The sequence below is a fragment of the Brassica napus genome, chromosome C9 (genome assembly GCF_020379485.1).
Source record: "Brassica napus cultivar Da-Ae chromosome C9, Da-Ae, whole genome shotgun sequence".
NCBI classification, from domain to species: domain Eukaryota; kingdom Viridiplantae; phylum Streptophyta; class Magnoliopsida; order Brassicales; family Brassicaceae; genus Brassica; species Brassica napus.
In genome coordinates this window covers 53,161,090-53,174,444 of record NC_063452.1, presented here as the reverse complement: position 1 = coordinate 53,174,444, position 13,355 = coordinate 53,161,090, and the positions used below count along the sequence as shown (strand labels likewise).

The window sequence follows — 13,355 nt, the reverse complement described above, 5'->3', positions numbered from 1 at the left end:
TTTTAATGAAACATTTTTGGTCATTTTTTTCTATGAATGCTCTTTTTATAACAAAAACTAAAAAAAAAGTAATTTAGGAAAATTTCCCTTGTTTATATCATTTTTAATTGGGAGTACTTCATGTACATGACTGTTTTTTTTTTTTTTTGGTAAAATCATGTACATGACTGTTTTATCTTTATACGCATGTGACCGTATATATGTGCAAAACTTTATGCTATTTATAGTAAACGAAGTAATAGAAGTCCACAACTGTAAGTTGGTAAATCGATTACTTAAGAAAAATGACAATTCCATGAGCATTTTAAAGAAAATAATTAGTGAGCCAAACGGGTGTATGGCCTTGCCATTGGACCTCGACCTCTGTTAGGACCGCTTCCAGTGTGACTAGAAATGTTCAGTGACTATTGTTGTTTCCAAGTTGTAATGAAATTATATAGTTCGTCTTACTAATATACTTCAGCAAGAAATTTTATCATTTGGATTACACCAAAGAAGGTTTTATGGTTGGTGTTTCACCTTTTCTCAATGTGGTTTATAACTATATTTCATAATTGGTTCCGAAAAGATGTATGACGATTTTCATAACACAAAGTCTGAAATACATTATGGGTTTTTCTGTGTTTTCTTTGGTCCCCAATTACTAATACACTATGTTATTCAAAATATCTTGCCGTGGGATTTCATACCAAAAAAAAAAAAAAAAAAAAATCTTGCCGTGGGATACTTTAAAAGGACGAAGGATACCCCGCTAAAAGAAACACGAAAAAAGAAGAAGATAAAATGCAGATAAAGACGAGAGATGTGAATAAGTGGATAAAGATGCAAATGATTTTGGTTTTAATTTTGTTGAGAGGCCACCAATTCATCCAATCAGAGCCTCTTCTACTGGATTCCGTTCACACCAAAGCCCAAGCAAATATAATTATTTTGGTTCACAATCTGGATTTGCGTTTAAACATCTAAAGAAACTTCAAATTTGCTAAACACATCAGCATGCATTTGTATAGTTGCCAACTTAACTTGCTATGTAAGTACAAAAACAAAATCTTTAGAAGTTTTTTTTTTCCGCTAAATTCCCTTTATTAAACGAGAACATAGAATACAAGAAAGGAAGGACAAACATGAAAAAACTAAGGACCAAACACGAATGCCCAACTAGTCAAAGAGCCCAAAAAACCCAACTTTACAATACAACTTGCAGCGTAAAGCCTAGCAAGAGGAACCGTAGGGGAAGGGATGAAGAGTCACCCACCACATGTTCAATCGACACACGATTTGGAAACACGCGTCAAGGAAACAGCCATCGTCTTCCTCCGGTGCCAGAGAAAGGTACGCGACGACGGAACTCCACAACCAGTACAGACGAACCGGAGAAAAAGCCACTCAACCAGAGCAACCCTCACCATGAACGGCGTCGTTAAACTTAGACTGACGGATCAAACGTTTCTAAGAAGAGATTCAACCGTCTTCAATCAAGATCATCAACTTCGATTATCTCAAGAGTCGGTTTCAACAGAGAACCACAAAAAACGCCGATCAAACTTAAAACCGGAGAGAAAATTCCGGGACGAAGCCGGCGAAGATGATGCTACGGAAGCCATCACTTCCCGGAAGCAAAAGCCAGCGAAGACGGTGCTAGAAAGCCACCGCTTCCTAGAGTCGGGGCCCGAAGAACGTGAGTCCATGCCGGAAGAAACCATCGGCAATAAAACCACAGTCGCTCTCTCTCTCCCTTGTGAAAGATTTTAGAGAGGGAACATAGATGAGAGAGAGAGCTCTCAAATTAAATCAGAATGATATTAATATTGTAAATCCTTAGAAGTTAGACACCACGTTCTACTAATCTATTTAATATGAAAGTATGATGTCATATCGACCGTTCCCTCTTCCCTGATTCAAGCTTATTAAGAATTCATAATTTAATTCGAGAAAGACATTTGATAAACGTCAAATTGAATTGATATTGTATATAGGACCATTCGTTTTAATGTCACAACAGTTTCCGTCAGAATCTATAAAAAGTCCGTTCATTGTATTTGTTGGTGTCTATGAGAGCGTCACATATATATGGAACACAATAATCTACATGCTCCTTTGGTTTCTTAGTTCTATGGTGAAACTTTGTTCGCAAGATATTTCTTTACCAGAAAAAACGAAGATATTCCCCATAATATTTTTCTTGTTACCTGGATTTTTGCTGTAGAGAAGAATTTAACTTGCGACTGGATGCTTAATTGAAGAACTTGTATTCACAAGACGGCCACACACACACTCATCTCAGCTCTGTATCTACCCTGAATAGAATCAAATTCTCCAACTACTCATAAATATCTTCATGCTGAGGTTCAGTTATTTGATTCTTGTTTTATAAGACTCTTTTGGTTGTTAAATGTTGTAACCATCATCTTATTTAATCTCGACATAAAAGAACATACGTACAACTTAAACGAACAGAGAGATAGTACACTACACATGTATAAATCGTATTAAACAAATTAAAGCTACACGCGACTGATTACGACCGGAATCTTCATATTTCAATATTAAAGGTTGTACGTGTTGTTGGTTCTTTTTTTTTTAAATATAATTTATATATTAAAAACCACCCGATAAATCGTGGATCAGATCCGGTTACGAGCTCGTTTCGAACAAAAATATCAAAGTCTAAATATTATAATCCTAGCTTCGCACACCCACTAAACCCGGCACATTCCGCTAGTTTGCTTTTCTAAATTCTCTGATATCGGTAGCCGTTCTCAACCATTGACTTGATTCTCAAGAAAGTGAGGTTCTCCTCATAACTTCGGATGCGGAGAGTTCCTGAGTAGTCTCCGAAGTAGCTAGTTCCCGATGATCTCCACAAAGCTTATACCTTCTTTGTCCATGACGAACAAGACGACCATAGGAGATATTTTCAGACACATACCTCTTGATGTGGTCATCAGATCAGCAACTGAACCAGAGGTCAACCCAAAACCCTACTCAACCAGCCAAGGCGCCAGCCAGGACATACGTGCACTAAAAATAACATATATTACAAACCAGGAGGGTTTAAATGACGAGGCTAATTTTTATGGATTCTACACTCAAGAAGGAGTTCAGGACAATTGGAATTGGGCCAAAATATTCACGGAGACAGAAGTTATGAATTTTACAAGTCAGAGGTTTCTCATCCCATCCATCTTCGAGTACCCGACTTTAGAAGGAGATTCAAGCTCAAATAAGGAGCGTCCTGAAGCAAAGACCATCATAGGAGTTAAGAGGAATTTATCAGCTTTCCAGAAAGCCCAAGATCAGGAGGAATGGCCACGGAATTATGGAGCTATGATCCAATCTCCGAAACCGGTCAAACCAGTTCTACACTTGCCTCAATTGGAAGCTAACCGGTTCAATCAGCTTCAAACCAGACATTGGCGACCAGGAGATCATTTAAAACAATCACGAGATATTCTAGGAATCCAGGAGGAGTTCTACAAGTTCATACCATGCACCAGCAACCATTGGATCAGGAGGATCCTCATTTACTCAAACCTGCCTTATTTGGAGCAAACCGACATTAATGTCCAACAGCTTTTTTCTCTTCAGAGCAGGCACGAGATCAGAACCTTTCAAGCCATCCAGAAGATCCCAAGGAAGCTCTCTTATCCCCTTAAACCTTCCAGGTTCAAGAAGAATCAAGTTTCTCACTTGGAGCCAAAATCCCATAAAAGGCTCCAACGGCTAGTTTCTGATTTTGTTAGTTTGCTTGATTTGTTTCCTTTCTTTTATTCTTATGAACGTTAGACTTAGTTTCCAGAGAATTATATAAGCTCTTAGATAGTCATTGTAAAGATCACCCTTAAGCACCAAGTTAATAGAAAGTTTATTTAGTTTTATCAAAGTTGTTCTTTGTATAAAATAACGGTCTTTAGGATTCAAAGAGAGATTCTTTGCTGTCTTATTGATTTCGTGAGTCTAGTTTGTTTGTGCAAATCAAACAAGCTCAGTACACAGATTGAGAGAGTCAATCACTTCGATCCATCATTCCATCAGATTGAGAGATTCAATCAAACCTTCCTCCGCAAATCCACTTCAGTTCATCATCTAATCAAGCTGAGAGTGATACACATCCAGCAGCTTGATTCCATCCTATCCTTTGTTTATTTATCTTGTTTTATTATCATTATCATCATTATTTCATTCGTTTTCATATTTGTTTCTGTTTGCATCATAAAAAAACTCTAAACTCATAAAAATCGGTTCTCTTTGTTTTCAAGTTTAAACTTTGGTTCCACCATTTTTATCAATTCGTGGGTTACCCCCCTCCCCCCCCCCTTACACAAGCCACCAAAGTCGAGGAGTATAAAACGCCACCGTCGAGTTGAAACGCATCTCAAATCGAGCAAGTGCCCGCTACTGCCGCCTACGAAACCTGCACGGGGAGAGGTGGTCCTCCGGCGCCGGTACGCGCGCTCACGCGCCGCCGGACGCCGGAGACAAACTTCAATACAGCTTCGAACTCGAGAGAGAGTGGAGAGAGGGGAGAGAGAGTGCTTGACGATAATAATAATTTTGATCAAAATATGTTTCAATGGAGGCCAGGAGGTTCGAACTCGACCGTGTTGTTGGTTCTTAGCACGAGAGTTCAGGAGATGATCCTATGGGAACGTTTGGTCTATTATTTTATCTCAACCCTTTATCAGGTCAATCAAGTATACAAAAACTACATGTTGCTAAAAAACCTAAAGAATGAATATACATGATTTCAATATAATGAAATTTGATATGATCTCAATAAAAACGAAAGAGTGCGTTTTCCCTTAATGGAAAGGTGGTGATGAGAACTGACGGCGACGCATCCTAATCAGAACGGCAATTGTACAAGTTGTGATGGTGTAATAAAGAGAGAGAGTAAGGTTTTGATGACAAGTGGCATGCCACGTGGGCCGACTATTAAGGAACCAATCACAGTGAAACTGCCACGAGAGATCCTCCACGTCCCGACAACTAGGGCTAGACATTTTATCCGTTAAATTTGATTCGATTCGTTATTCGTCTCGATTCGATCAGAAATTTCTGGATATCCGTAAACTTTCAAAGCAAAGCAAATACTAAAAAATCAATATCCGTTAAAATCAAAGCAAATCACAAATATCAAAATTTTGGAAAACGAATATCTGCTCCGATCCGGAAATATATAAATATATATACATCTTGATTATACTTAATGTTTTAAATGTATAAGTTTATATAATTATTATTATAACATATGATTTGACAAATTCTATTCACATTATTACTTATATAAAAGTATTACATAAAAAAGAAGAAAAAAAATTTATAAAACAATTATAACTTTTTTTCTTAAGTTTTGTGTTATTATAATTGTTAACTAAGTTTAAAATTTACAAAATATGTAGTTTCACTATTTTTTTTAGTTTTTATTTTGTACATCATGCAAAAAAAAATATTAGAAAATAAATTTGTATTAATTTTTTAAGATTATTTGTATTAATCAAAGCGGATGAGATATCCGTAAGTATTCGTAAATATCCGCAAATATCTATTTATTTTTTGGATATTCGTTTTTCTGGATATCCGTATTTTTCCGAAGCAAAACAAATCGAAAAATTAGACATCCGTAACCTATGAAGCAAATCACAAATACCTTCAAAAACCTGGATATCCGATCCGTGTCCAGTCCTACCGACAACAATCAAAGCTTTCGGTTTCCTTCCACCATCCCCTTTTTTTTTCCTCTCCCTCTTTTATTTTGCTATAAAATCATCACTGTTTACTGACTGTAAAGATTGAAAAATTAGTAGTATAATTTGTAAAGTATGGCTTATTAGCTCGATCATCTTTATCCTTGACTTTGACTCGATCACTCGGGTTTCCACGAACTGGGCCTACTTGGACTTTAACTCAACGGTCTCTTGTAACACCAGGCTTTCTTGGACTGAATTATGCTAATACAGTTTGTATTTGTCTATTTGGGCTGGGTTTATAGTAGAACTCAGCAGAAACACCAACAAAAAAGCGTGTTTTTTTTTTTTGTGTGTGGGCGGCAGCAAAATAGTCATGTTCGAAAACGCGGCCGTCTATGCGTTCTTCAGAGTTTGACCGCAGCGAATATGACTAAATCTGTGAAATAAAGCGTTGACTCGCATTGATCCGTGTAATTTCTGCATTGACCGCGTAAAGTTTTTTTTTGTTGGTAAAGTTGACATGCGATTAATTATTTTTTACTCATTATTGACAGGTTTTGTTTAATTATTCATTATCAAATAATTACAATTAGCTATGAAGTCCAAACCATTGTTCAAGCCCAAAACAAATACATATTTTCGTATTAACCAAACCATAATCTAAATGTTCGACAAATCAAGCTGAGATTATTTAAAATTATCTAAAAAAAGTTATATAATTATGTCTAAGAATTTGTGTATTATAAATATATTAAATTGTATTTAAAATTAGGCCCCGTGAATTTCTTGAATATTTTCTGATTTTTTTGGTAATTCGGTAGAAACGGTTTTACCGACCGATTAGCGCCTAGCGCAATTGAGAAGAGGGACAAAAAGCAACTAAGAAAAGAAAAAGAGCTTGACAAGTTTTATTTTTATGAAAACAAAAAGACGAGAGATTGGGTTTCTTGCTTCACATTGTTTATTTGTTCCAACATGGACAAGGACATTATAGCCACATAGATTCCATACTTACTGGACCCTAATTAATATTCCAATTAACTAATTAATTAAAATACCACGACACGTCGTTACCTCGTTAAAGGGGAAGGGCAAATATGTAATTAAACAGCTCCAGGCATATTCCGGTCGGTCAATTGAAGAGGTGGTTGTGGTGGATTTGCAATTGTATTACTATTATAGAGGAGCCATATAGAGTACCCAATTCTCTCTCAATTGCAAAGTTTAACCGATCTGATCCCCAGAGAACCGCATCGAAGAAGAAGATGTTTAACGGGATGATGGATCCAGAGATGATTCGTCTCGCTCAAGATCAGATGAGCCGTATGACCGCCGCTGATTTCGCCAGAATCCAACAACAGGTCTTCTTTATTTTCAGTTCCAACTTGTTTAATCGTGATGTGATTGTGATGCTTAATTCAAAGCTTACTTGTCGAATGCAATGTCCTAATCTGTGCAATATATATTATTAGGACATAAAGTTAGTTTGTACTTTTTTGTTAGGACAGGCATAAGTGTACTTTGTATGTGTTCAGAAACAAAGTAGGACAGAACTAGAAAGGCCTGTATACGCCCTGGAAACAAAAAAAATAAATATATAGTTTAATTTTTTATAACGATGTTAGTATGTAATTTTTACTCTGTTTTTTTTTTGTTGTTGTATGATGAGTAGTTTTTTGGTCAATTGTAAAATACAGATGATGTCGAATCCGGATTTGATGAAGATGGCAACGGAGAGTATGCAGAACATGAGGCCTGAAGATTTGAAACAAGCTGCTGAACAGCTCAAGAATACTCGGCCTGAGGATATGGCTCAGATTGGAGAGAAGATGGCCAATGCTTCCCCTGAGGAGATTGCTGCTATGCGTGCCCAAGCTGATGCTCACTTCACTTATCAAATCAACGCAGCTCAGATGCTGAAAAAACAGGTACTACTTTGAGTTTCTATTATTTGATCCTGAAACGGTTGCTAATTTGTATATATTCGGCAGGGGAATGAGCTTCATAGCAGAGGAAATTTCAGTGGTGCTGCAGAGAAATATTTGCGTGTAAGACTACTTCATATGTATCTTTTGTCATGCTACTTGACTTTCTTTGTTTATCAAGCAAGAGTCTTTATTATCTGTACACCATATAACAGGCGAAGAATAATCTGAAGGACATTCCGTCTTCTAAAGGTGGAGCGCTTTTGTTGGCGTGTTCCCTCAATCTCATGTCATGTTATTTGAGGACCAATCAGCATCAAGAGTGCATCAGGGAAGGCTCCGAGGTATGCTGCACCTTTGTTTATGTTCTTGATTTTCTAACAATCTATTAGCTTCTTTTTTGGTAGATGTAACACATAATGTCATCCTCTCTCGGTGTTCTTCTGATGAATTTACATTATTAACTATTAATTCAGGTTTTGGCATATGATGCAACAAATGTCAAGGCCCTATACAGAAGGGGTCAAGCTTACAGAGATCTGGGCCTGTTTCAAGTGAGTTCTTCTGTTTCTTGCTTATGGTAGTTTCTGTGAGATTCCTTGTCAATATTATATGCCTCGTAAATATGTCATGAACATATATGTTTGCTCATTGACTTTTATAAAACTATAAGGATGCCGTATCCGATCTAAGCAAGGCCCATGAAGTTTCCCCTGAAGATGAGACCGTTGCCGATGTGCTAAGGTATGGACTCTTTTTATAGTTATCTCTGGTAATTTGATGCTTATTTCTAAAGTTTATATATCGACATTTTGAAAATAAGCATGAATTATCTTCATTTTTATGCACAAAATAAATAACGAAAAAAATAAAATAAGACATGATCTTTTTCTTTATGCAGAGATGTTAAGGAAAAATTGGCGGTTGAGGGACCTGGCAAGGCATCAGCAAGAGGTATAATCTTTATCTCTTATTAAATTTTCAAAATAATTTAGTGTATTTTTCTCAGAGCAAAACGGTTCTTAGCTGCATCGATGTTCTGCCTCATCTAATAAAACAACTGAATATTGTTACTTTGTTTGGTTGCTAGGTGTGGTGCTGGAAGAGATAACTGAAGAAAACACTGTTACTTCTGGAGAAAGTAGAAAACCTATTAAAGAGACACAACGAGAAAGCAACGGTGGTGGTCTAAAGACGGATCTTGATGGCTTGCAGGCTCTCAAAGACGACCCCGAAGCAATCAGGTTCAACGCCGTTTCTAAACTACTGTATAGATATGTCTTTGTTCATCTGTTTTGTCTCCTAATCATTCACTTCCTTTTGGCCTCAGAACGTTCCAGAACTTCATATCAAAGACTGATCCCGACACACTCGCTGCTTTGAGCGGAGGCAAAGCTGGAGACATGTCACCAGACATGTTCAAAACCGCCTCGAGCATGATAGGCAAAATGTCACCCGAAGAGATTCAGAAAATGGTCCAGACAGCCTCGTCGTCGTTCAAAGGAGACAGCCCTGGAGAAAACGGGTTTGCACCAACACCAGACATGCTTAAAATGGCGTCTGATATGATGATTAAGATGTCACCAGAAGAGCGTGAGAGGATGTTCAACATGGCGTCGTCTACGAAAGCAAACGCTCCCGTTTCAACATCGTACAGAGATGGGGAAGGATCTGAACCACCACGGGTTAGTAGTGTTGTAGGCGAGTCTAGTTCCTTCGTGGCTCCAAGAAGCATGCCTTCTGCTCCGCCTGCTGACTTGCAGGAACAGATGAGAAACCAAATGAAAGATCCAGCCATGCGACAGGTTTTTATATATATATATATATTAACTATTTAGGAAACATAAATGTGATTGTAGAAGATGTTCATATATTGCAATGTATTTTATGGTAGATGTTCACGTCTATGATAAAGAATATGAACCCGGAGATGATGGCTAGCATGAGCGAACAGTTCGGGATGAAGCTTTCTCAAGAAGATGCTGCAAAAGCTCAGGAAGCCATGGCTTCTCTTTCTCCTGAAGCTTTGGAGAAAATGGTACGAAAAAAGAGGATATGAAAGCAGAATAATCTTATAATATAAAGTTCCATGTCTCATTCACTCGTATGTTGTTTTGTGCAGATGAGATGGGCGGATAGGGCACAAACGGGGATAGAGAGAGCGAAGAAAGCAAAGAAGTGGTTGCTAGGGAAAGGAGGGTTGGTCTTTGCAATATGCATGCTCGTTTTAGCTATAATCCTTCATCGTCTGGGCTATATTGGAAGGTAAAATGAAACAACAAAGAGGTTCTCTTCAAGACTCCAACCCTCACAGTAAGATCAGTCTTTTGGTTTGGGTTCGTAGTTTGTAAAAACTGTAACATGGACTCTTCTCTCTCGGATCCTTTCCTCTAGATTTATTTGCATCATCTATTATAGTGTTTTTTTTTTTTTTAACTTTATAAAAGAAAACGTTATTTTCTTCATTTAGATATATATTCGTTTATTTTATAAACCATAACAATTGGAATTACTCAACATTATTGCTAAGTATCGTCGTGGAAAGACAACAATCAGAGAAGAATTACATGTAGGATATGTGGTGATCACGAACGTGGTACTGGAGAAAGTGCTCAGCTTTATGAATACAACTCTGAGTAAAGAGTGGGGGGTTTTAGATGCAGCAACTTTGAGGCCTCATCCAAAGAAACTAATAAAATGTGTTTATCGTTACTAAAGAGAGCTGCATGATGCAACTTGGTGTTGAAGCAAAAGCTGGTCCACCACAGTAGTGTGAAAACACACGGAAAAGTACACGGAGAAAACTCAGAATCAACACGTGTTTTAATCTAATAAGACCCAGTCATTGTTTTATTTAATTTAAATTAAAAAAATAAATAAAAAATAGAAGAGAGAAAAAGGAACCCTAGATTTCTTCGATCGTGTGAGAGACGACGCGGACGCGAACGCGAAGAGGAGAGGAAAAGGAAGAGTCTTTATCTTATCATCAAGAATCCAGGGTTTCGTTTTCTCTCCCAACCCTAGATTTGATTTCTTCGATCGTCTTGATTGATCATCATCTCTATTTCAATGGAGGTTAGGGTTTTGAATTTCAATTGTGCCCGAGGATGAAATCAAATCGAATCCCTTTTTTTTAATCGTATTCCATTTTCAGGGAGTTGGAGATACGACGACGTCTTCGTCGTCTGAAGGGAATCTGATATCGGCAGCAGCGTTCGTGGAAGGGGGAATACAAGAGGCTTGTGATGATGCTTGTAGCATCTGTCTCGAACCCTTCTGCGATAGCGATCCTTCTACTGTATGTAAAGATTTAGACCTTTTTTTTTGTTTTGTTGTTGCATTTTTCTTTATTCCATCTATCTTCTCTCTTGCAGTTGACTAGTTGCAAGCATGAGTATCATCTTCAATGCATCCTTGAGTGGTAAGAATCTCTCTTCAATGTTTTTTTTTTTTTTATTTTTTTTTTGGACAAAAGGTATACACAAATGGGATGTGCGAGCGCTTATCAGATCCCTGTGGCATTTGTATATTTCAGGTGTCAAAGGAGTTCACAGTGCCCAATGTGTTGGCAATCTATTAGTCTCAAAGACCCCATTGGGTTTGTTTTCTCTCCTTTTACTACTTTTTTTTATTTGATGGAGGTTTCATTTATCTTTCTCTGTTTCATCAGTCAGGAATTGCTTGAGGGTGTTGTACAGGAGAGGAATCTCCGCTTCAATCCATCTAGAAACGCCACCATTTTCCGTCATCCTACTCTCGGCGATTTTGAATTACAACATGTATGCGTCACTCTCCTTTATTATCATTTTTGAGTTTGATTAACATCTCTTTGCATAGTGAATTAACTTAATGGAGCTCTGTTTAAATGCAGCTCCCAGCGGGGGTGGATAATGCAGAGCTTGAAGAACGCATCATTCAACACTTGGCTGCTGCTGCTGCTATGGGCCGTGCAAGACATGGGACAAGAAGAGAAGGCCACAGAAGCAGCAGGTCATCAACTCAAGGTGGTCATCCACAGTTCATGGTGTTCTCTCCGCATCCCAACGCTCCTCCTCCTCCTCCCATGCTTTCCTCTCCATCTCACAGAGATGAGACTGACACAGCTACAAACCTTCCTCACAATGCTACTATAGGGGAGGGTTCTCTTCACTCAAACATGCAGCCACCACCAGCTTCTTCTCATCCTCACCAGGCTTCTCCTTCGGCATCTGATTCAAACAGCAGGTCCGTACCTGAAATTTTTACTTTTTATTATCTCTTATTACTGTTTAATTACATGCAGCTGATAGTTTTAGCATACACAGGTCTCCTAATCAATCTTCCCCAAGTGATCAAGATAGAGCTGGACCATCCGAACTCCAATCATTTTCAGAATCTTTAAAGTCTCGTCTGACCTCTGTCTCGACAAGGTATCAATTCTCTATCTGGCTAGCTTTGGTTTGTACTCTCAATTCTTAAGTGATTCCTGATGCAAAATGTAGATACAAAGAATCGATAACAAAGAACACGAGGAACTGGAAAGATCGATTTTTCTCTCGCAACACGTCCATGGCAGAACTTGGCTCTGAGGTTAAAAGAGAGGTCACTGCTGGAATCGCCACTGTGTCCCGCATGATGGAGCGTCTAGAAACGAGAGAAAACAGTGGTAGTAGAGCTGGCACTGCATCTGTATCATCATCATCATCTAATGGCTCAGAAAATCATCACACTCCTGCTGAATCAAACTATGAGCGTAATAGATCAGAAGCGGGTGATGAACATTCTTCGAATGAAAGAGGTGTGAAAGGAACATGTGCGGCTGGTTCCAGTTCTAGTTCTAGTTCTAGTTCTAGCTAATAAAACAAGTGCCAGCGTCTTGTTGGCAAAGGTATGTTTTGATCTCCCCTATTTGATTAACTGATTCAGCTTGGTTTATCAAGTGGTTGTTCCTCAACATCTAAGATCTTGTTTCGTTGTTTGTTTCTTTTCTTTTCAGAGATTGGAAGATGTCTTGTATTGTGAAATTCTGCTATATATATAATATAATACCGAGTCGGAAGTTCAAAAGTGTGGGAGCACCATAGGAAGAGTTTCTGATTCTCAAAAAATATAATAAGAAAGGTTAATATGACCAAAAGGAGGCTTTGCTTCAGAGATGATAACGCCTTCTTATGTGTTGTGCTATTATGTCAAAACTAAAACTATAAAGAAAGAGTAAAGACAATTGTTCGTTGGTCAGTCTGTTGTAAATTGACAGTGTCGTTCACATTACTGTTCTCGATCTCTTCTGCTTAATTGTTTTTGTTATGATTGTTACTTTATGTATTATCTTCAAGAACTTGGCCAAGTAAACCGAATATATTTGATCTAAATTGTTTTGGTGTTAGAATGAAAAGCAAACTGTGGAATTGGTAATGGAGGTTATTAGCCCTGCGACTTTGCCCCGAACCGACATTTTCGGTTTTCGGTTCGGTTATGTTTTCGAGTTCGGTTTGGTTCGGTACGATTTTAAAAAATAATTTGGTTTTCGGTTCGGTTCGGTTCAGTTTTTGGTTTTTTTTTTTTTTTTTTTTTTTTTTGGAAAAGCCGAAAATAACCGAAATTAACCGTAAATAACCGAAAATCCGAACCGAAAATAACCGAATTTAACCGAAAAATCCGAACTTTTTTAAAAACCTATACCGAAATTAACCGAAAATAAAAAAAATCGGTTATTTTCGGAAATTTAGGTGAAAACCGAAAATAACCGAAAACCGAACCG

At 37.8% G+C, this 13,355-nt stretch overlaps 2 protein-coding genes across 2 annotated transcripts; both read left to right on the top strand.

Moving 5' to 3' along the window:
* Positions 1–6,793: 6,793 nt before the first annotated feature.
* Positions 6,794–10,080, top strand: LOC106421382 (outer envelope protein 61). The gene is made up of 11 exons (XM_013862232.2): positions 6,794–7,051; positions 7,388–7,618; positions 7,682–7,738; positions 7,831–7,959; positions 8,092–8,169; positions 8,289–8,359; positions 8,517–8,569; positions 8,706–8,859; positions 8,946–9,420; positions 9,510–9,653; positions 9,738–10,080. Exons 1-11 carry the CDS (start codon positions 6,956–6,958, stop codon positions 9,882–9,884), a joined length of 1,635 nt encoding a protein of 544 aa, XP_013717686.2. The 5' UTR covers positions 6,794–6,955; the 3' UTR covers positions 9,885–10,080.
* A 384-nt stretch (positions 10,081–10,464) lies between these two features.
* Positions 10,465–12,966, top strand: LOC106421372 (E3 ubiquitin-protein ligase RHF2A). The gene is made up of 9 exons (XM_013862218.3): positions 10,465–10,690; positions 10,770–10,913; positions 10,990–11,036; positions 11,151–11,213; positions 11,286–11,394; positions 11,487–11,839; positions 11,920–12,024; positions 12,097–12,482; positions 12,591–12,966. Exons 1-8 carry the CDS (start codon positions 10,685–10,687, stop codon positions 12,449–12,451), a joined length of 1,182 nt encoding a protein of 393 aa, XP_013717672.2. The 5' UTR covers positions 10,465–10,684; the 3' UTR covers positions 12,452–12,482; positions 12,591–12,966.
* Positions 12,967–13,355: the final 389 nt, after the last annotated feature.

Coding starts and splice junctions, on each gene's coding strand:
- LOC106421372 (XM_013862218.3), top strand. Junction 11,037..11,150: donor CTTCAATGCATCCTTGAGTG/GTAAGAATCTCT, acceptor TGTATATTTCAG/GTGTCAAAGGAGTTCACAGT. Junction 11,214..11,285: donor AGTCTCAAAGACCCCATTGG/GTTTGTTTTCTC, acceptor CTGTTTCATCAG/TCAGGAATTGCTTGAGGGTG.
- LOC106421382 (XM_013862232.2), top strand. CDS start 6,956: ATGTTTAACGGGATGATGGATCCAGAGATGATTCGTCTCGCTCAAGAT. Junction 8,570..8,705: donor TGGCAAGGCATCAGCAAGAG/GTATAATCTTTA, acceptor TTTGGTTGCTAG/GTGTGGTGCTGGAAGAGATA. Junction 9,421..9,509: donor AAGATCCAGCCATGCGACAG/GTTTTTATATAT, acceptor ATTTTATGGTAG/ATGTTCACGTCTATGATAAA.